The sequence below is a fragment of the Salvelinus namaycush genome, chromosome 32 (genome assembly GCF_016432855.1).
Source record: "Salvelinus namaycush isolate Seneca chromosome 32, SaNama_1.0, whole genome shotgun sequence".
Taxonomy (NCBI): Eukaryota; Metazoa; Chordata; class Actinopteri; order Salmoniformes; family Salmonidae; genus Salvelinus; species Salvelinus namaycush.
In genome coordinates, this window is record NC_052338.1 from 3,892,067 (window position 1) to 3,915,853 (window position 23,787).

The 23,787-nt window shown below is 46.3% G+C and overlaps 1 protein-coding gene across 1 annotated transcript in view; it reads left to right on the forward strand.

The window, feature by feature from the left end:
* The window catches only part of LOC120027347 (TGF-beta receptor type-2-like), a 136,592-nt gene that overhangs the window by 68,169 nt on the left and 44,636 nt on the right, over positions 1 to 23,787 (forward strand). The window contains exons 6-7 of the mRNA XM_038972261.1: positions 1,169 to 1,319; positions 1,914 to 2,104. Of these exons, the coding sequence (XP_038828189.1) occupies positions 1,169 to 1,319; positions 1,914 to 2,104 (342 nt within the window). The remainder of the gene's footprint in view (positions 1 to 1,168; positions 1,320 to 1,913; positions 2,105 to 23,787) is intronic.

A 23,787-nucleotide genomic window follows, 5' to 3' on the forward strand; every position in this document is an offset into this window, starting at 1 on the left:
GTAGCAATTCTATAGGAAGAGTGAGAATGCAGATTCTTTCAAACGAAAATTTTAAAAGATTTTTTTAAATGAAGCAACCAACCTTCACCAAGAATGGTTCAGAGTTGAAACCTTCACAAACACAGTTGGGTCTCTGCTTTTATAGAAAAAGACATCCTTTTTGTATACGTGGCAGTCAGCAGACAGTATGTAAAAGGCAATTAGTTGTCTGTGCATATTTAAGATAGCATGAGGTTGATCGCCTGAGGGCTCAACCGTATAACTGCATTCACAACAGTAAACACTATAATGTGCTCCATTCTGCACGTTTCCATACATGTGACTTTCGGTATATAGTAAACCTACGGGACGTCACATGCTGCGATCGCACCCAAACGGACCTTAGCTATACGCCCAGTCCTATGACTAAGTCCCACAAAGACCAGTTTTTATCAGGTTAGAAAAAACACTAGCATATAACAAGAGACAATTCTTTAAACAATAAAACACGGGATAGCATGACTAATTATGTAATTTTCCACGACAATACATGGTACCGAAGGGACATTCCTTTTTGTCTATTTCACATATTCTTTTCAAAGTAAAATTGTCAAGTCTCACAGTAATGATACATTCCTTCACGTAGTCTGGACTGAGATGTGAGGTTAATGTTTTACTGTACTCACTGATATTCCACACGCCATACTCTTCCAGTGTAGGAAAGGTTCAGATTAATATGTAATATATTAGATGAGAAAGTTCGCCTTTGTAATGTTTGTAGCCTTTTGTTTGTCTGTGTAGTTGGAGGGAAATGTCAGTTTCCTAAGTTGAGCAAAGTTATCATCTTCTCTGGGTCAATACAGTTTAGGCCCATTTAAGAAAGCAAATAATGACTGGGGTTCAATCCAAAACATTTAAAGGGGATTTCCATTTGAGCCAACATCTGCAGCGTTTACCTCGAATGCTATCTCTGCGAACACGGTAACATTGCCTTTAAAAGCTGTATTCGAGCGCAATCAAATTTAATCCCGGTCAAATGTCTTATCTTGGCTGCAGTGAAGAGTGAACATATTTCACAACACATGAGTAACCTAAATGGACAAACTATTGACTGCTTTACGAAACAGTATCCCTTTATAAACGATCAATCTAATGTCTTTCCCCCTATCTATTTGTGTCTCCACCTCAGTGGCCTCATCAATGACTATGCTGAAGCTGAAGCGTCTGTGTAAGTTCTGTGAAGTTGAGTCTACCAGCTGTACGTGCACAGGGAGCTGTTTGACCGACTGTAGCATCACAGCCATCTGCCCCCATCCAGAGGACGTGTGTGTCAGCATTTGGTGAGTGACTACAGCACCCCTCATCATCTCTCATTGGGAGTTGGAATGACCTTTAAACTTGACCTTAGAGCAGAAATGAATAATCTTGCTTGGTGATTTGTCATTTAAATATGACTTTTGCCATGAACAAGGTTTAGCTAAGTAGCTAAACCCAAAAGTGCCCCACCCACTAATCCCACTAAAGAAAGTGGAGAACTAGATTTGGCCTCCTGTTTGAAGCTGAAGGCAATACCACATTATCTCATCACATTCATAGCATTCGGAGCTGAAGTCAGTTGAACTCCTAATGCCATGTTCACAGCAACACCTCTTAAAAAGGGTTTCACTACATATGCTCCACACCACCTAGCAGGAGACCTGAGGAGCCCATTTGTAAGTCCATTTGTGCACCTTCAGGATTATTCACTGCACGTGCACGGTGGTATTTTGTAACTGGGTGATACATTCTGTAAAACCTAACCTGACCCCTGTTTCAAAGCATTACCCTAATGCTTAGACTGTGTTTTTATTACTGTATCACTAGCTTAAATGTTCTCTCTGTTTAATAAATATGAATTGGAGTGGAACTAATTGCTCCTGTTGTCTTGTTTCCAGGAGGAAGAAAGACGACAATGTCACCATAGACACGATATGCCACAACCCAGCCCATAAGCTGCATGGTCTGGTGCTGGAGGACTATAACAACAGCAAGTGTGAGATGAGGGAGAGGAATGGCATGGGCTCCCAGTTCTTCATCTGCTCCTGCTCCGAGGATGAGTGCAACGACCACCTTTTCTTCCCCCCATGTGAGTCCCTCTGTAGTGCTATGTCACCTGCTATGTAGTGCAATGTCACCTGTTATGTCATCCTCAAGGTTGCCTTCTGTAGGCATTATGATTGGTCATGTGAGTGCAACGACCGTGTCTTCCTCACCTTTTGTGAGTCCCTATCAGTGGAGGCTGGTGACTTCAACATTTGAGGAGGATGGGAGACCCACGCTATAGGTGCGGAACGCACGGAGACGACAAAGTGTGTTTCAAAAGTCGTTTATAGTACTATATTATGGGGAATGGGAATGAGAGGGCTACTTACACCGTGTTAGAAAGGGATGATTGAATGAGGGTATGAGTTGGTTATGTTCAGAGACTTGACCAGTGCAGGACAGGATTTGACTGGGAAGACAAATAACTATAAGACACACTACACAGTTAGACAAAAGAGCTAAGAATGAGTTAGTCCAAGCAAGGCGTCAAAACATTGATGTTTAATAATTTGAATGTGTATGTGATTGACTCTACATACAGTAATGAGAGATAAATGAGAGGGGTACTCACAGTGCTTGTAGGGGAAACATTCAATGTGCCAGTGGATGAGCGGGCACATGAGACATGGCTTCAGTTCATGGCTGGAGAAAGTTGACAATGGTAGTGGAGTGGAGTAGTCCTCACCTCTTAATCAGGGAACAGGATGGGACTTAGCTGTAAATACAAATGGCAGATACATTCCATTACAGCTGTGCTATATTAGGTTTGGACAACGAGTTTCTCTCTGAACTTAAACTCTGACATCTCAAAATGAATAAAGTCGAACACAGACTGTGCATCTTGCCCACTTGACACATTAAAGTATCCCAAGAAATATTCCTGAATAAAACCCTAATCATCCACATACCTGACGATAACTAACTGACTAGCAGACTGGTGGCACCATAGGTCCCAGAGCGGTGGGGCAATTTTTAACAGTTGATCAGACTGAAAAATCGTCCGTTTTCCTCCGGAGTGATTGTGTTATCATCTTTGCTAAATAAATACCGAAAGAAAATGAAAAGTCTACCGAGCACCTATGAAAAAATGCGCTGCATTCAGAATTGTTTGACATCGTAACGTGCAATTACCCCTGCAAGCTTGCCCTTGTTGACAGAACTTTCCCTCTTGTCATGTCCTCTAAAAGCAAATTCTTGCATGCCCTGCTTTTGTTTTTTTCGTTTGGCTGAACAATCGATGTTCTTCATGTCACTGTAACCACCTTTCGACCAAGGCTCAAAAAGCAGACAAGGGGGTCTATAACAAGTGGCAACGGTGAGAGACTTGTTTCTGGAACGGTGAGAGACTTGTTTCTTTTAAAAGTAGAAGCTCAAATTGTTTGGGCACAGACCTGGATAGTATGACAGAACTCTGCCGGTTATCTCTGCAGTTGATAACAACTCCGCCCCCTTTGGCTGTTATATCTTTTTGGAAAATGTTATAGTTAGGGATGGAAATTTCAGGATTTTTGGTGGCCTTCCTAACCCAGGATTCAGACACAGCTAGGACATCCGGGTTGTGCCATGGACACCATATGTGAATTGATCGCCCCCCATCTATCTTCAGAGTTCGTACTGTTAGGTGACCTAAACTGGATCAGGCTTAAAACTTCTTCTCAATAGGGGGTGCTGTTTGGACTTTGTAATAATTTCGTTCCCAAATTAAACTGCCTCGTACTCAATTCTTGCTCGTACAATATGCATATTATTATTACTATTGGATAGAAAACACTCTCTAGTTTCTAAAACCGTTTGAATTATATCTGTGAGTGAAACAGAACTGGAGTTGGAGGATTTTTCCTATGAGGATGTGAGAATGCTGAATTCTGCAAGCTGTTCCCAGGTCAGTTTATTAATTTGCCTGTCTTCTATTGGTTGAGATGCACTGCATACGTCTTCCCCTGGGTGTCAGCGAATAGTGAGAGTTGAAATGGGGTTGCTAGGCAGAACTGAGAGGTTATAAATAGCCTGGGAACGTAGGGTCCGGTCTTTGTTCACTTCGCTCTGACGCAGGAAGGACATCTGGCTGTGGCTCTAGAACGCTCCGGTTATAGGCCTTAGATATATCCGGTCATGTTTTTATTCGTTATAGGTGTTAAAGACATCATAATGTTGTTATATTAAACCGAGTTATATCAGTTTATATCGGTATATTGCGATTTTCGGATATTTAATCGTCCTGCGTTTTAGTGAGTCGGACACGTCTTTGCCGCATGGCTAATGTTTACTGCTAAATCGAACGTTGAAGAGGACAATCTACAACCAAGCAACGATTCTTTTGGACTAAGGACACCTTGCCCAAGATTCTGATGGAAGCTCATCAAAAGGTAAGAACTATTTAAGATGTTAATTCGTTGTTCTGTTGAAAAAAGTAAAATGCATATTCCGCCATTCATTTCGGTGCGGTCTTGCTTTAACGCACGCTGTATGCCGTAGTAACGTTAATTTTAAAAATCTAACACAGCGATTGCATTAAGAACTAATGTATCTTTCATTTGCTGTCCAACCTGTATTTTTTAGTCAAGTTTATGATTAGTTATCGATTAGATTAGGTGCCTCTCCCAAGATTTCTCCCGACATATTGTTGGCAGCCTGGCTACTTTTCTCACTGTATAACCACGATTTGTGCCGCTAAATATGCACATTTTCGAACAAACTCTATATGTATTGTGTAATATGATGTTATAGGACTGTCATCTGATGAAGTTTTGAGAAGGTTAGTCAAAAATGTAATATCTTTTGCTGGTTTATTCGCTATCGCTAACGTGCATGAATCAATGCTGCTGTGTGGTTGCCTATTGTAGTAAGCTAATATAATGCTATATTGTGTTTGCTGTAAAACACTTAAAAAATCTGAAATATTGGCTGGATTCACAAGATCTTTGTCTTTCATTTGCTGTACGCTGTGTATTTTTCAGAAATGTTTTATGATGAGTATTTAGGTAATTCACGTTGCTCTCTGTAGTTATTCTAGTCGCTTTGCTGAGAGTTGTGATGGTGGCTGCAATGGTAAACTATGATTTATACCTGAAATATGCACATTTTTCTAACAAAACATATGCTATACAATAAATATGTTATCAGACTGTCATCTGATGAAGTTGTTTCTTGGTTAGTGGCTATTTATATCTTTATTTGGTCGAATTTGTGATAGCTACCTATGCAGGAAAAAAATGGTGGAGTAAAAAAAGTGGTGTCTTTTGCTAACGTGGTTAGCTAATAGATTTACATATTGTGTCTTCCCTGTAAAACATTTTAAAAATCAGAAATGATGGCTGGATTCACAAGATGTGTATCTTTCATCTGGTGTCTTGGACTTGTGATTTAATGATATTTAGATGCTAGTATTTACTTGTGACGCTATGCTAGGCTATGCTAGTCAGCTTTTTTACTGATGGGGGTGCTCCCGGATCCGGGTTTGGGAGGAACTAGAAGTTAACTTCTTCTGGCTGCAAGCCCGACGTCGGTACACTTATGACAACAGCCAGCTCAAGTGCAGGGCGCGAAATTCAAAATATATATTTTTTAAATATTTAACTTTCACACATTAACAAGTCCAATACAGCATATGAAAGGTACACATCTTGTGAATCCAGCCAACATGTCCGATTTTTAAAATGTTTTACAGCGAAAACACCACGTATATTTATGTTAGCTCACCACCAAATACAAAAAAGGACAGACATTTTTCACAGCACAGGTAGCATGCACAAAGCCAACCTAACTAACCAAGAACCAACCAAACTAACCAACAAACAACTTCATCAGATGACAGTCTTATAACATGTTATTCAATAAATCTATGTTTTGTTCGAAAAATGTGCATATTTCAGGTATAAATCATAGTTTACATTGCAGCTACAATCAGAAATTGCACCGAAAGCAGACAGAATAATTACAGACACCAACGCCAAATACCTAAATACTCATCATAAAACATTTCTGAAAAATACATAGTGTACAGCAAATGAAAGACAGGCATCTTGTGATTCCAGACAATATTTCCGATTTATCAAGTGTTTTACAGCGAAAACACAATATAGCGTTATATTAGCTTACCACAATAGCCAAAAACACAAGCCCTTCCCCAGCAGTAAAAGTTAGCGATCGTAACAAACTAGTAAAAGATATATAATTTTTGACTAACCTTGATATTCTTCATCAGATGACAGTCCTATAACATCAGGTTATACATACACATGTTTTGTTCGAAAATGTGCATATTTAGAGCTGAAATCAATGGTTATACATTGTGCTAACTTAGCTACTTTTTCCCACAACGCCCGGATTTTTTTCGGACACTTTTTCTGACACACATATTCTGACCAAATAGCTATTCATAAACATAACTAAAACATACATGTTGTATAGGAAATGATAGATCCATTAGTTCTTAATGAAATCGCAGTGTTAGAATTCTAAAAAATAACTTCATTACGACATCCAGCTTCGGTATAGCTAGAGTACCCAAAAGTTGGGCGCCCACGACTAGTTCACATGTACGACAGATATATGAAATAGCATCATAAAATGTTTCTTACTTTTGCTGATCTTTCATCAGAATGTTGGACAAGGGGTCCTTTGTCAAGAACAATCGTTGTTTGGATTTAGAACGGCCACTTTCCCTCTCGATTTAGCAAGCACACTAGCCAAGTGGCACGAATCTCTCCATCGTCAACAAAGTCAGAAAACGGAACACGGCAAAACTCCCGAAAAAATTTCAATAATCTGATTAAACTATATTGAAAAAACATACTTTACGATGATATGGTCAAATGTATCAAATAAAATCAAAGCCGGAGATAGTAGTCGCCATCCAGGTCCCTTCTCGCGCTCTCCAGAAAACCGGAAATGGGGGACACGTCATACAAAGAGCTTGTATTCCACTTCAGACCAAGATAAACACTAAATTTCTTCTCTCACCGCCTCTTGACATCCAGGGGAAGGTCTATGAAGTGCATGTATACTAATACGTATCATGCCCATTTATAGGCAGGACATAGAAGAGAGCCTCGATTTCAGACTTTCCACTTCCTGGTCAGGAAGTTTGTGCCAAATGAGTTCTGTTTGACTCACAGATATAATTCAAACGGTTTTAGAAACTAGAGAGTGTTTTCTATCCAATAGTAATAATAATATGCATATTGTACGAGCAAGAATTGAGTACGAGGCCGTTTGAAATGGGCACCTTTATCCAAGTTACTCAATACTGCCCCTGCAGCCAGAAGAAGTTAACACCCCGGCCGTCCTACAATCTAAGCTAGATGCCCTCAATCTCACACAAATTATCAAGGAACCTACCAGGTACAACCTTAAATCGGTAACCATGGGCACCCTCTTAGAATCATCCTGACCAACTTGCCCTCTAAATACACCACCTCTGCTGTCTTCAACCAGGATCTCAGCGATCACCGCCACATAGCCTGAATGCGTAATGGGTCCGCGGTCAAACGGCCACCCCTCATCACTGTCAAACGCTCCCTAAAACACTTCAGCGAGCAGGACTTTCTAATCAACCTGGCCCAGGTATCCTGGAAGGATATTGACCTCATTAGTAGAGGATGCCTGGTTGCTCTTCAAAAGTGCTTTCCTCACCGTCTTAAATAAGCATGCTCCGTTCAAAAAAATGTAGAACTAAGAACAGATTTCGCCCTTGGTTCACCGCAGACTTGACTGCCCTTGTCCAGCACAAAAACATCCTGTGGCGTTCTGCATTAGCATCGAATAGCCCCCACGATATGCAACTTTTCAGGGACGTCAGGAACCAATATACTCAGTCAGTTAGGAAAGCTAAGGCTAGCTTTTTCAAACAGAAATTTGCTTCCTGTAGCACTAATTCCAATAAGTTTTGGGACACTGTAAAGTCCATGGAGAATAAGAGCACCTCCTCCCAGCTGCCCACTGCACTGAGGATAGGAAACACTGTCACCACCGATAAATCTACGATAATCGATAAATTCAATAAGCATTTTGTACATGCTTTCCACCTGGCTACCCCTATCCCGGCCAACATCTCAGCACCCCCTGAAGCAACTTTCCCAAGCCCCCCCCCACCACTTCTCCTTCGCCCAAATCCAGACAGCTGATGTTCTGAAAGAGCTGCAAAATCTGGATCCCTACAAATCAGCTGGGCTAGACAATCTGGATCCTCTCTTTCTAAAATTATCAGCAGAAATTGTTGCAACCCCTATTACTAGCTTATTTAACCTCTCTTTCGTATCGTCTGAGATCCCCAAAGATTGGAAAGCTGCCGCTGTCATCCTCCTCTTCAAAGGGGGTGACACTCTAGACCCAAATTGTTACAGACCTATATCCATCCTGCCCCTCCTTTCTTAAATCTTAGAAAGCCAAGATAACAAACAGATCACCGAACATTTCGAATCCCACCGCATCTTCTCCACTATGCAATCTGGTTTCTGAGCTGGTCATGGGTGCACCTCAGCCATGCTCAAGGTCCTAAACGATATCATAACCGCCATCGATAAAAGACAGTACTGTGCAGCCGTCTTCATTGACCTGGCCAAGGCTTTCGACTCTGTCAATCACCGCATTCTTATCGGCAGACTCAATAGCCTTGGCTTCTCAAATGACTGCCTCGCCTGATTCACCAACTACTTCTCAGATACAGTTCAGTGTGTCAAATCGGAGGGCCTGTTGTCTGGACCTCTGGCAGTCTCTATGGGGGTGCCACAGGGTTCAAATCTCTGGCTGATTATTTTCTCTCTATATATCAACGATGTTGCTCTTGCTGCTGGTGATTCTCTGATCCACCTCTACTCAGACGACACCATTCTGTATACATCTGGCCCTTCTTAGGACACTGTGCTAACAAACCTCCAAACGAGCTTCAACGCCATACAACACTCCTTCTGTGACCTCCAACTGCTTTTAAATGCTAGTAAAACTAAGTGCATGCTCTTCAACCGATTGCTGCCCGCACCCTCCCGCCCAACTAGCATCACTACTCTGGACGGTTCTGACCTAGAATATGTGAACAACTACAAATACCTAGGTGTCTGGTTAGACTGTAAACTCTCCTTCCAGAATCACATTAAGCATCTCCAATCCAAAATTAAATCTAGAATTGGCTTCCTATTTCGCAACAAAGCCTCCTTCACTCATGCTGCCAAACATACCCTCGTAAAACTGACTATCCTACCAATCCTTGACTTCGGAGATGTCATTTACAAAATAGCTCCCAACACTCTACTCAGCAAACTGGATGTAGTCTATCACAGTGCCATCTGTTTTGTCACCAAAGCCCCATATACTACCCACCACTGTGACCTGTATGCTCTCATTGGCTGGCCCTCACTACATATTCGTCGCCAAACCCACTGGCTCCAGGTCATCTATATGTCTTTGCTAGGTAAAGTCCCACCTTATCTCAGCTCACTGGTCACCATAGCAACACCCATCTGTAGCACGCACTCCAGCAGGTATATTTCACTGGTCATACCCAAAGCCAACACTTCCTTTGGCCGCCTTTCCTTCCAGTTCTCTGCTGCCAATGACTGGAACGAATTGCAAAAATCACTGAAGCTGGAATCTTATATCTCCCTCTCTAACTTTAAGCATCAGCTGTCGGAGCAGCTTACCGATTACTGTACAAGTACACAGCCAATCTGTAAATAGCACACGCAACTACCTCATCTCCATATTATTACTTACCTTCTTGCTCTTTTGCACCCCAGTATCTCTACTCGCACATCATCATCTGCACATATATCACTCAAGTGTTAATGCTAAATTGTAATTATTTTGCCTATATGGCGTATTTATTGCCTACCTCCCTACTCTTCTACATTTGCACACACTGTACATAGATTTTTCAAAATGTTTTCTAGTGTGTTATTGACTGTTGTCACACCCTGACTGGAGATATCTCTGTTTTCTTTATATTTTGGTTAGGTCAGGCTGTGACTAGGGTGGGTACGCTAGTTTTGTATTGTCTAGGGTTTTTGTATTGTCTAGGGTTTTTGTATGTCTAGGGTTTTGTAGGTCTAGGGGTTTTTGTAATTCTATGTTGGCCTGATATGGTTCCCAATCAGAGACAGCTGTTTATCGTTGTCTCTGATTGGGGATCATATTTAGGTAGCCATTTCCCTTTGGTGTTTGTGGGATCTTGTCTATGTGTAGTTGCCTGTCAGCACTTGTTTGTATAGCTTCACGTTTCGTTATTTTGTTAATTTGTTCAGTGTTCATTCATTAAATAAATAAGAATGTAAGCAAAGCACGCTGCGCCTTGGTCTCCTTCATACGACGAACATGACAACTGTACGTTTGTTTTTGTGTAACTCTATGTTGTTGTTTTTGTCACACTGCTTTGCTTTATCTTGGACAGGTCGCCGTTGTAAATGAGAACTTGTTCTCAACTGGCCGAAAAATAAAGGTTAACTTCTCTGCGCTATGGATCCCTTTAGCGGGATCATTTTCCTAAACAACCGCTGAATTGCAGGGCGCAAAATATTACTAAAAATATTTATAATCATGCAATCACAAGTGAAATATACCAAAACACAGCTTAGCTTGTTGTTAATCCACCTATCGTGTCAGATTTTGAAAATATGCTTTGCAGCGAAAGCAATCCAAGCTTTTGTGAGTGTATCAATCAATGCTACAACAGCTAGCCCCAAATTAGCATGGTCACGAAAGTCAGAAAAGCAATAAAATTAATCGCTTACCTTTGATAATCTTCGGATGTTTGCACTCACGAGACTCGTGACATCATATAAAATGTTTTTTATAATCAAATCCTCAGGTTGTTTTTAACAAACATACTCACAAAAAAAAAAACACTGCCTGTTAAATCAAAAATAAACAAATTAGGATAACAACTCCATTTAAAATTACAACTCTTGATAACTCCATAAAGAAATAATTGTATCCCATAGGGTAATGGTAAAATAGACTAGAGACAGGTGTCCCTCATTCAGGGAGAGTGCTCTCTCTCTCTCCTTCACGTGGTCTGAATAACACATAGGACTATTGCTAAAATATAAACTTCTTCCTAATTATTAGTGTTTACATAACCCATTTAAATCTCACCCAATGTGATCAGGCCTCCCCAGGGAGCCAGAACATAGGTTATAGGTCAGTCAGCCTTATTAAGTATTTTCTTTCTCTTTTCGTTCCCTGTTCTTAAAAAACTATTTAAAACATTTCAAATACTTCCATCATTCCGCTTACCTGGTTAACAAACAAATTTCAAAAGACCCCACACAATAAATCAAACATGGTATTAACACCACTAACTAATATTCATAACCTGTGTGTGTGTGTGTTGTGTGGTGTGTGGTGTGTGGTGTGTGGTGTGTGTGTGTGTGCGCTGCTAATACGTAGGGCAAAACAAACAAACCAATAGCCAGGTCTTACTTATTTGGGAGCTCCCTCTACGGCCGGATCTGATACCTCTATATTTTTATACAAATGTAGAATTTCACTAACTTCTCTGTCACGGCCGTCGTCGGAAGGAGACCAAGGTGCAGCATGGTGAGCGTACATTTTCTTTTATTTTTGTAAATGTCGCCAACAAAACAAGAAACGAAGAAACAATCGTGAAGCTTAACAGGGCTATAGTGCCACTAACAAAGATAACTACCCACAATCACAGGTGGGAAAAAGGGCTGCCTAATTATGATTCCCAATCAGAGACAATGATAGACAGCTGTCCCTGATTGAGAACCATACCCGGCCAAAACATAGAAACACAAATCATAGAAATCAAGGACATAGAATGCCTAGGGTTTTCATCAAATCACACCCTGACCAAACCACAAAGAGACATAAATAAGGCTCTCTAAGTTCAGGGCGTGACAGTACCCCCCCCCCAAAGGTGCGGACTCCGGCCGCAATACCTGAACCTATAGGGGAGGGTCTGGGTGGGCATCTATCCATGGTGGCGGCTCTGGTGCGGGACGTAGACTCCGCTCCACCTCTGGCTCACCCCACTTTGGTGGCGCCTCTGGTGCGGGGACCCTCGTCGCATACCCCGGACTGGGGACCCTCGTCGCCGGCCCCGGACTGGGGACCCTCGTTGCGGGCCCCGGACTGGGAACCCTCGTTGCGGGCCCCGTACTGGGGACCCTAGCTGCGGGCCCCAGACTGTGAACCCCCGTTGCGGGCCCCGGACTGGGGACCCTCACTGCCGGCCCCGGACTGGGGACCCTCGTTGCGGGCCCCGGATTTGGGACCGTCGCTGGAAGCTCCGGACTGGAGACCGTCGATGGGGGCTCCGGACTGGTAACCGTCGCTGGAGACTCGGAACTGGAGACCGTCGCTGGAGGCTCCGGACTGGGGACCGTCGTTGAAGGCTCTGGACTGGAGGCCGTCACTGGAGACCGTCGCTAGAGGCTTAGTGCCATGGATCATCACTGGAGGCTTCGTGCCATGGATCATCACTGGAGGCTTCGTGCCATGGATCATCACTGGAGGCTCGTGCCATGGATCATCACTGGAAGCTTCGTGCCATGGATCACCACTGGAGGCTTCTTGCCATGGATCACCACTGGAGGCTTCTTGCCATGAATCATCACTGGAGGCTTCGTGCCATGGATCATCACTGGAGGCTTCTTGCCATGGATCATCACTGGAGGCTTCGTGCCATGGATCATCACTGGAGGCTTCGCGCCATGGATCATCACTGGAGGCTTCGCGCCATGGATCATCACTGGAGGCTTCGCACCATGGATCATCACTGGAGGCTTCTCTGCCACACTCCCCGTGTGCTCCCCCCCCAAAAATGTTGGGGGCTGCCCCTCGGGCTACCTTGCCAACCGTGTTCGTCTCGCCGACTCCATCCTCCGGTATCCCTCTTCGCACTGCTCCATAGAATCCCAGGCGGGCTCTGGCACTCTCCCTGGGTCGACCGACCACCTCTCCACCTCCTCCCAGGTTGTCTCATACCCCTGGCCACGCTGCTCCTCCTTACCATGCTGCTTGGTCCTTTGGTGGTGGGAAGTTCTGTCACAGCTGTTGAAAGATGAGGACCAAGGTGCAGCGTGGTGGGCGTACATTTTCTAACAAAACAATAAACACTACCAAACAAACCGTGAAGCTTAAGCTTAGCTTAAGGCTAAGTGCCATCAAACTTCCCACAAAGAACGGTGGGAAAAAAAGCTACCTAAGTATGGTTCCCAATCAGAGACAATGATAGACAGCTGTCCCTGATTGAGAACCATACCCGGCCAAAACATAGAAATAGGAAATCATAGAAAAACAAAACATAGAATGCCCACCCCAAATCACACCCTGACCAAACCAAAAAGAGACATAAAAAGGATCTCTAAGGTCAGGGCGTGACAATTTGAGTCAATTGGAGGTGTACCTGTGGATGTATTTCAAGGCCTACCTTCAAACTCAGTGCCTCTGCTTGACATCATTGGAAAATCTAAAGAAATCAGCCAAGACCTCAGAAAAAAATTGCAGACCTCCAGAAGTCTGGTTCATCCTTGGGAGCAATTTCCAAACACCTGAAGGTACCACATTCATCTGTACAAACGCAAGTATAAACACCATGGAACCACACAGCTGTCATTGCGCTCAGGAAGGACATGTGTTCTGTCTCCTAGAGATGAACGTACTTTGGTGCGAAAAGTGCAAATCAATCCCAGAAGGACATTGTGAAGATGCTGGAGGAGACCGGTACAAACGTATCTATATCCACAGTAAAACGAGTCCTATATCGACATAACCTGAAAGGCCGCTTAGCAAGAAAGACTCAATTTCTCCGCCATAAAAAAGCCAGACTACGGTTTGCAACTGCACGTGGGGACAAAGATCTGACTTTTTGGAGAAATGTCCTCTGGTCTGATGAAACAAAAATAGATCTGTTTGGCCATAATGGCCATCATTATGTTTTTAGGAAAAAAGGGGATGCTTGCAAGCCGAAGAACCACATCCCAACCGTGAAGCATTGGGGTGGCAGCATCATGTTGTGGGGGTGCTTTGCTGCAGGAGGGACTGGTGCACTTCACAAAATAGATGGCATCATGAGGAAGAAAAATCATGTGGTTATATCGAAGCAACATCTCAAGACTTCAGTCAGGATGTTAAAGTTTGGTCGCAAATGGGTCTTCCAAATGAACAATGACCCCAAGCATACTTCGAAAGTTGTGGCAAAATGGCTTAATTAAGTACAACACAGTCAAGGTATTGGTGTCACGATCGTCGTTACGTGACAGATCGTAACGGTATCCCTCTTCGCACTGCTCCATAGAATCCCAGGCGGGCTCTGGCCGGCGTGAAATGAACACATATTTAATCAACGAAGACGAAGAACACTTACAAACTAAACAAAACAACAAACCGACGAACGTGAAGCTATATAATGACAAGTGCAGACACAGGCAACTTACACATAGACAATCACCCACAAACTACCTAATGACTATGGTTGCCTAAATATGGCTCCCAATCAGAGACAACGATAGACAGCTGTCTCTAATTGAGAACCAATCTAGGCAACCATAGACATACATACACCTAGACTAAACACTGCCCCATAAACATACAAAAAACTCTAGACAATACAAAACACATACTTCCCCCATGTCACACCCTGACCTAACTAAAATAATAAAGATAACTAAGATAACTAAGGCCAGGGCGTGACAATTGGAGTGGCCATCACAAAGTCCTGACCTCAATCCCATAGAGAATTTGTGGGCAGAACTAAAAAAGTGTGTGCGAGCAAGGAGGCCAACAAACCTGTTTCAGTTACACCAGCTCTGTCAGGAGGAATGGGCCAAAATTCACCCAATTTATTGTGGGAAGCTTGTGGAAGGCTACCCGAAACGTTTGACCCAAGTTAAACATTTTAAAGGCAATGCTACCAGATACTAATTGAGTGAATGTAAACTTCTGACCCACTGGGAATGTGATGAATGAAATAAAAGCTGAAATAAATCATTCTCTCTACTATTATTCTGACATTTCACATTCTTAAAATAAAGTGGTGATCCTAACTGACCTAAAACAGGGAATTTTTACTAGGATTAAATGTCAGGAATTATGAAAAACTGAGTTTAAAAGTATTTGGCTAAGGTGTATGTAAACTTCCGACTTCAACTGTACATTTGACTATTGGATGTTCTTATAGGCACTTTAGTATTGCCATTCTAATCTCGGGATTTGATAGGCTTGAAGTCATAAACAGCGCTGTGCTTCAAGCATTTCTAAGAGCTGCTGGCAAAACGCAGTAAAGTGCTGTTTGAATGAATGCTTACGAGCCTGCTGCTGCCTACCACCGCTCAGTCAGACTGCTCTATCAAATATCAAATCAAAGACTTAATTATAATATAATAAACACAGAAATACGAGCCTTTGGACATTAATATGGTCAAATCCGGAAACCATCATTTGAAAACAAAACGTTTATTCTTACAGTGAAATACAGAACCGTTCCGTAATTTATCGAACGGTAGCAACCCTAAATCTAAATATTGCTGTTATATTGCACAACTGTAACGTCCTGACCAGAGTTCTTATGTGTTTTGCTTGTTTAGTGTTGGTCAGGACGTGAGCTGGGTGGGAATTCTATGTTGTTTGTCTGTTTCTGTGTCCAGCCTAATATGGTTCTCAATCAGAGGCAGCTGTCAATCGTTGTCCCTGATTGAGAATCATATATAGGAGGCTTGTTTTGTGTTGGGATTTTGTGGGCGATTGTTTCCTGTCTCTGTGTTTTGTCTGCACCAGATAGGGCTGTCTCGGTTTTCACATTTGTTATTTTGTTACTTGTAGTAGTGTTACCGTTTATTTGTCTATTAAACATGTTGAACACTAGCCGCGCTGCATTTTGGTCCTCTCCTTCACCTATGGAAGAAAACCGTGACAGAATCACCCACCAAACTCGGACCAAGCAGCGTGGAAACGGGCAGCAGCGACAGCGGCAGCGGTACCAGGAGGAATGGACATGGGAGGAAATTCTGGACGGTAAAGGACCCTGGGCAGAGCCAGAGGAGTGTCGCCCCCCCAAAGCGGAGCTGGAGGCAGCAAAAGCGGAGAGGCGGCATTATGAGGCGCTAGCAAGGCAGAGCGGCTGGAAGCCCGAGAGGCTCACCCAAACATTTCTTGGGGGGAGGCTAAAGGGGAGTGTGGCGAAGTCAGGTAGGAGACCTGCGCCAACTTCCCGGGCTTACCGTGGAGAGCGAGAGTACGGGCAGACACCGTGTTGTGCGGAAGAGCGCACGGAGTCTCCTGTACGTGTGCTTAGCCCGGTGCGGGTTATTCCACCTCCCCGCACTAGCCGGGCTAGAGTGAGCATTGAGCCAAGTGCCATGAAGCCGGCTCAACATATCTGGCCTCCAGTACGTCTCCTCGGGCCGGTGTACATGGCACCAGCCTTACAAATGGTGTCCCCGGTTCGCCAGCATAGCCCAGTGCGGCTATTCCACCTCGCCGCACTGGCAGGGCTACGGGGACCATTGAACCAGGTAAGGTTGGGCAGGCTCGGTGCTCACGAGCTCGTGTACTCCTTCACGGTCCGATATATCCGGCGCCACCTTCCCGCCCCAGCCCAGTACCACCAGTGCCTGTACCACGCACCAGGCCTACTGTGCGCCTCAGCAGGTCAGAGTCGGTCGTCTGCCCAACGCCGCCTGCACTGCTCGTCTGCTCAACGCCGCCTGCACTGCTCGTCTGCTCAACGCCGCCTGCACTGCTCGTCTGCCCAGCGCCGTCTGAGCTGCCTGCCTGCCCAGCGCCGTCTGAGCTATCCGTCTGCCCAGTGCCGTCTGAGCTATCCGTCTGCCCAGTGCCGTCTGAGCCATCTGTCTGCCCAGTGCCGTCTGAGCGATCCGTCTGCCCAGTGCCGTCTGAGCGATCCGTCTGCCCAGTGCCGTCTGAGCGATCCGTCTGCCCAGTGCCGTCAGCGATCCGTCTGCCCAGTGCCGTCTGAGCCATCCGTCTGCCCAGCGCCGTCTGAGCCATCCGTCTGTCCCGAGCCATTAGAGCCGCCCGTCTGTCCCGAGCCGTTAGAGCCGTCCGTCAGTCAGGAGCCGCCAGAGCCGCCAGCCAGTCAGGAGCTGCCAGAGCCGCCAGCCTGTCAGGAGCTGCCAGAGCCGCCAGCCAGTCAGGAGCCGCCAGCCAGTCAGGAGCTGCCAGAGCCGCCCTCCAGTCATGAGCCGCCCTCCAGTCATGAGCCGCCTTCCAGTCATGAGCTGCCCTCCAGTCATGAGCTGCCTTCCAGTCATGAGCTGCCTTCCAGTCATGAGCTGCCCTCCAGTCATGAGCTGCCACTCAGTCATGAGCTGCCACTCAGTCATGAGCTGCCCTCCAGTCCGGAGCTGCCCTCCAGTCCGGAGCTGCCACTCAGTCCGGAGCTGCCACTCAGTCCGGAGCTGCCACTCAGTCCGGAGCTGCCACTCTGTCCGGAGCTACTTTTCAGTCCGGAGTTGCCCCTCTGTCTTGAGCTACCTCTCTGTCTTGAGCTACCTCTCTGTCTTGAGCTACCTCTCTGTCTTGAGCTACCTCTGTCTTGAGCTACCTCTCTGTCTTGAGCTACCTCTCTGTCTTGAGCTACCTCTCTGTCTTGAGCTACCTCTCTGTCTTGAGCTACCTCTCTGTCCTGAGCTACCTCTCTGTCCTGAGCTATCTCCTCTATCTAGGGGGGGCCTTGGTGAAGGTTCCTAGACCAAGGTCGGGGGCGAGGGTCGCCATTCAAAGGACGCTAAGGAGGGGGACAAAGACAGTGGTAGAGTGGTGTCCTCGTCCTGCGCCGGAGCCGCCACCGCGGACAGATGCCCACCCAGACCCTCCTCTTGAGTTTTAGGGGTGCGTTCGGAGTCCGCACCTCAGGAGGGGGGTACTGTAACGTCCTGACCAGAGTTCTTATGTGTTTTGCTTGTTTAGTGTTGGTCAGGACGTGAGCTGGGTGGGAATTCTATGTTGTGTGTCTAGTTTGTCTGTTTCTGTGTCCAGCCTAATATGGTTCTCAATCAGAGGCAGCTGTCAATCGTTGTCCCTGATTGAGAATCATATATAGGAGGCTTGTTTTGTGTTGGGATTTTGTGGGTGATTGTTTCCTGTCTCTGTGTTTTGTCTGCACCAGATAGGGCTGTCTCGGTTTTCACATTTGTTATTTTGTTACTTGTAGTAGTGTTACCATTTATTCGTCTATTAAACATGTTGAACACTAGCCGCGCTGCATTTTGGTCCTCTCCTTCACCTATGGAAGAAAACCGTGACAACAACCTTCAATGTTATGTCATAATTATATAAAATTCTGGCAAATTAGTTCACAGTTTGCAATGAGCCAGGCGGCCCAAACTGTTGCATATACCCTGACTCTGCTTGCACTGAACGCAAGAGAAGTGACACAATTTCCGTAGTTAATATTGCCTGCAAACATGAATTTCTTTTAACTAAATATGCAGGTTTAAAAAATATATACTTCTGTGTATTAATTTTAAGAAAGGCATTGACGTTTATGGTTAGGTACATTTTTCGCGAATGCACTTTTGTTAAATCATCACCTGTTTGGTGAAGTTGATGTTATGCTGGTGAATGAGGACCCAAAAGCGACGTAATAGCAACAGAGTCTTTATTCCAGTCTTAAACAAACAATGATTCTCCTGGATATTATCAAAGGTAAATCCAAAACAGGAAACTGAAATCCTCTCGTCAGTAGAGAGGAACGACTGGAGACGCGACCACAGACTGCAGGTCGCTTCAGGAAGGCACAGGCCGTAGCTGACATAGACACCTGCTCACACGCAGCATCTGAAGAAGGCAAAAACACGACAGGGCGGAACAAGGACACAGAACAGCAAACATCAAACAAGAATCCGACAAGGACAGAAGCGGAAGACAGAGGGAGAAATAGGGACTCTAATCAGAGGGTAAAATAGGGGACAGGTGTGAGAGTAAATGAGGTAGTTAGGAGAATGGGAAACAGCTGGGAGCAGGAACGGAACGATAGAGAGAGAGAGCGAGAGAGGGAGAGAGGGAGGGGGAGAGAGAGGGATAGAAAGAGGGAAAGAACCTAATAAGACCAGCAGAGGGAAGCACAGGGACAAGACATGATGATCAATGACAAAACATGACAGTACCCCCCCACTCACCGAGCGCCTCCTGGCGCACTCGAGGAGGAACCCTGGCGGCAACGAAGGAAATCATCAATCAACGAACGGTCCAGCACGTCCCGAGATGGAACCCAACTCCTCTCCTCAGGACCGTAACCCTCCCAATCTACTAAGTACTGGTGACCACGTCCCCGAGAACGCATGTCCATGATCTTCCGTACCTTGTAAATAGGTGCGCCCTCGACAAGGACGGGGGGGGGGGGGGGAAGACGAACGGGGGCGCGAAGAAAAGGCTTGACACAGGAGACATGGAAGACAGGGTGGACGCGACGAAGATGTCGCGGAAGAAGCAGTCGCACAGCGACAGGATTGACGACCTGAGAGACACGGAACGGACCAATGAACCGCGGAGTCAACTTGCGAGAAGCTGTCGTAAGGGGAAGGTTACGAGTGGAAAGCCACACTCTCTGACCGCGACAATACCTAGGACTCTTAATCCTACGTTTATTGGCGGCTCTCACAGTCTGCGCCCTGTAACGGCAAAGTGCAGACCTGACCCTCCTCCAGGTGCGCTCACAACGTTGGACAAAAGCCTGAGCGGAGGGAACGCTGGACTCGGCGAGCTGGGACGAGAACAGAGGAGGCTGGTACCCAAGACTACTCTGAAACGGAGATAGCCCGGTAGCAGACGAAGGAAGCGAGTTGTGGGCGTACTCAGCCCAGGGGAGCTGTTCTGCCCAAGACGCAGGGTTTCGAAACGAAAGGCTGCGTAATATGCGACCAATCGACTGATTGGCCCTCTCTGCTTGACCGTTAGACTGGGGATGAAACCCGGAAGAGAGACTGACGGAAGCACCGATCAACCGACAGAACTCCCTCCAAAACTGTGACGTGAATTGCGGGCCTCTGTCTGAAACGGCGTCTAACGGGAGGCCATGAATTCTGAACACATTCTCAATGATGATTTGTGCCGTCTCCTTAGCGGAAGGAAGCTTAGCGAGGGGAATGAAATGTGCCGCCTTAGAGAACCTATCGATAACCGTAAGAATCACAGTCTTCCCCGCAGACGAAGGCAGACCGGTAATAAAGTCTAAGGCGATGTGAGACCATGGTCGAGAAGGAATGGGAAGCGGTCTGAGACGACCGGCAGGAGGAGAGTTACCTGACTTAGTCTGCGCGCAGTCCGAACAAGCAGCCACGAAACGGCGCGTGTCCCGCTCCTGAGTAGGCCACCAAAACCGCTGGCGAATAGAAGCAAGCGTACCCCGAACGCCGGGGTGGCCAGCTAACTTGGCAGAGTGAGCCCACTGAAGAACAGCCAGACGAGTAGAGACAGGAACGAACAGAAGGTTACTAGGACAAGCGCGCGGCGACGCAGTGTGAGTGAGTGCTTGCTTTACCTGTCTCTCAATTCCCCAGACAGTCAACCCGACAACACGCCCTTCAGGGAGAATCCCCTCGGGGTCGGTAGAAGCCACAGAAGAACTAAAGAGACGGGATAAGGCATCAGGCTTGGTGTTCTTATTTCCCGGGCGATAGGAAATCACGAACTCGAAACGCGCGAAAAACAACGCCCAACGAGCTTGACGAGCATTAAGTCGTTTGGCAGAACGGATGTACTCAAGGTTCTTATGGTCAGTCCAAACGACAAAAGGGACGGTCGCCCCCTCCAACCACTGTCGCCATTCGCCTATGGCTAAGCGGATGGCGAGCAGTTCGCGGTTACCCACATCGTAGTTGCGTTCCGATGGCGACAGGCGATGAGAAAAGTAAGCGCAAGGATGGACCTTATCGTCAGAATGGAAGCGCTGGGACAGAATGGCTCCCACGCCCACCTCTGAAGCGTCAACCTCGACAATGAATTGTTTAGTGACGTCAGGAGTAACAAGGATAGGGGCGGAAGTAAAACGCTTCTTGAGGAGATCAAAAGCTCCCTGGGCGGAACCGGACCACTTAAAGCAAGTCTTGACAGAAGTCAGAGCTGTGAGAGGGGCAGCCACTTGACCGAAATTACGAATGAAACGCCGATAGAAATTAGCGAAACCGAGAAAGCGCTGCAACTCGACACGTGACTTAGGGACGGGCCAATCGCTGACAGCCTGGACCTTAGCGGGATCCATCTGAATGCCTTCAGCGGAAATAACAGAACCGAGAAATGTGACAGAGGAGACATGAAAGGCGCACTTCTCAGCCTTCACGTAGAGACAATTCTCTAAAAGGCGCTGGAGTACACGTCGAACGTGCTGAACATGAATCTCGAGAGACGGTGAAAAAATCAGGATATCGTCAAGGTAAACGAAAACAAAGATGTTCAGCATGTCTCTCAGTACATCATTAACTAATGCCTGAAAGACAGCTGGAGCATTAGCGAGACCGAACGGCAGAACCCGGTATTCAAAATGCCCTAACGGAGTGTTAAACGCCGTTTTCCACTCGTCCCCCTCTCTGATGCGCACGAGATGGTAAGCGTTGCGAAGGTCCAACTTAGTAAAGAACCTGGCTCCCTGCAGAATCTCGAAGGCTGACGACATAAGGGGAAGCGGATAACGATTCTTAACCGTTATGTCATTCAGCCCACGATAATCCACGCAGGGGCGCAGAGTACCGTCCTTCTTCTTAACAAAGAAAAACCCCGCTCCGGCGGGAGAGGAAGAAGGCACCACGGTACCGGCGTCGAGAGAAACAGACAGATAATCCTCGAGAGCCTTACGTTCGGGAGCCGACAGAGAGTAAAGTCTACCCCGAGGGGGAGTGGTCCCCGGAAGGAGATCAATACAACAATCATACGACCGGTGAGGAGGAAGAGAGTTGGCTCTGGACCGACTGAAGACCGTGCGCAGATCATGATATTCCTCCGGCACTCCTGTCAAATCACCAGGTTCCTCCTGAGTAGAGGGGACAGAAGAAACAGGAGGAATAGCAGACATTAAACACTTCACATGACAAGAAACGTTCCAGGATAGGATAGAATTACTAGACCAATTAATAGAAGGATTATGACATACTAGCCAGGGATGACCCAAAACAACAGGTGTAAAAGGTGAACGAAAAATCAAAAAGGAAATGGTCTCACTGTGGTTACCAGATACTGTGAGGGTTAAAGGTAGTGTCTCACATCTGATACTGGGGAGAAGACTACCATCTAAGGCGAACATGGGCGTGGGCTTTCCTAACTGTCTGAGAGGAATGTCATGTTTCCGAGCCCATGCTTCGTCCATAAAACAACCCTCAGCCCCAGAGTCTATCAAGGCACTGCAGGAAGCAGCCGAACCGGTCCAGCGTAGATGGACCGACAAGGTAGTACAGGATCTTGATGGAGAGACTTGAGTAGTAGCGCTCACCAGTAGCCCTCCGCTTACTGATGAGCTCTGGCTTTTACTGGACATGACATGACAAAATGTCCAGCAGAACCGCAATAGAGGCAAAGGCGGTTGGTGGTTCTCCGTTCCCTCTCCTTAGTCGAGATGCGAATACCTCCCAGCTGCATGGGCTCAGTCTCTGAGCCGGTGGGAGGAGATGGTTGAGAAGCGGAGAGGGGAAACACCGTTAACGCGAGCTCTCTTCCACGAGCTCGGTGACGAAGATCTACCCGTCGTTCTATGCGGATGGCGAGTGCAATCAAAGAGTCCACGCTGGAAGGAACCTCCCGGGAGAGAATCTCATCCTTAACCTCAGCGTGGAGTCCCTCCAGAAAACGAGCGAGCAACGCCGGCTCGTTCCAGTCACTGGAGGCAGCAAGAGTGCGAAACTCTATAGAGTAATCCGTTATGGATCGATCACCTTGACATAGGGAAGCCAGGGCCCTGGAAGCCTCCTTCCCAAAAACTGAACGATCAAAAACCCGTATCATCTCCTCTTTAAAGTTCTGATAATCGTTAGAACACTCAGCCCCTGCCTCCCAGATAGCTGTGCCCCACTCCCGAGCCCGACCAGTAAGGAGTGATATGACGTAAGCGATCCGAGCTCTCTCTCTTGAGTACGTGTTGGGCTGGAGAGAGAACACAATATCACACTGGGTGAGAAAGGAGCGACACTCAGTGGGCTGCCCAGAGTAACATGGTGGGTTATTAACCCTAGGTTCCGGAGACTCGGAAGACCAGGAAGTAGCTGGTGGCACGAGACGAAGACTCTGAAACTGTCCAGAGAGATCGGAGACCTGAGCGGCCAGGGTCTCAACGGTATGACGAGCAGCAAACAATTCCTGCTCGTGTCTGCCGAGCATTGCTCCCTGGAACTCGACGGCAGTGTTGAGAGAATCCATAGTCGCTGGGTCCATCTTGGTCGGATTCTTCTGTTATGCTGGTGAATGAGGACCCAAAAGCGACGTAATAGCAACAGAGTCTTTATTCCAGTCTTAAACAAACAATGATTCTCCTGGATATTATCAAAGGTAAATCCAAAACAGGAAACTGAAATCCTCTCGTCAGTAGAGAGGAACGACTGGAGACGCGACCACAGACTGCAGGTCGCTTCAGGAAGGCACAGGCCGTAGCTGACATAGACACCTGCTCACACGCAGCATCTGAAGAAGGCAAAAACACGACAGGGCGGAACAAGGACACAGAACAGCAAACATCAAACAAGAATCCGACAAGGACAGAAGCGGAAGACAGAGGGAGAAATAGGGACTCTAATCAGAGGGTAAAATAGGGGACAGGTGTGAGAG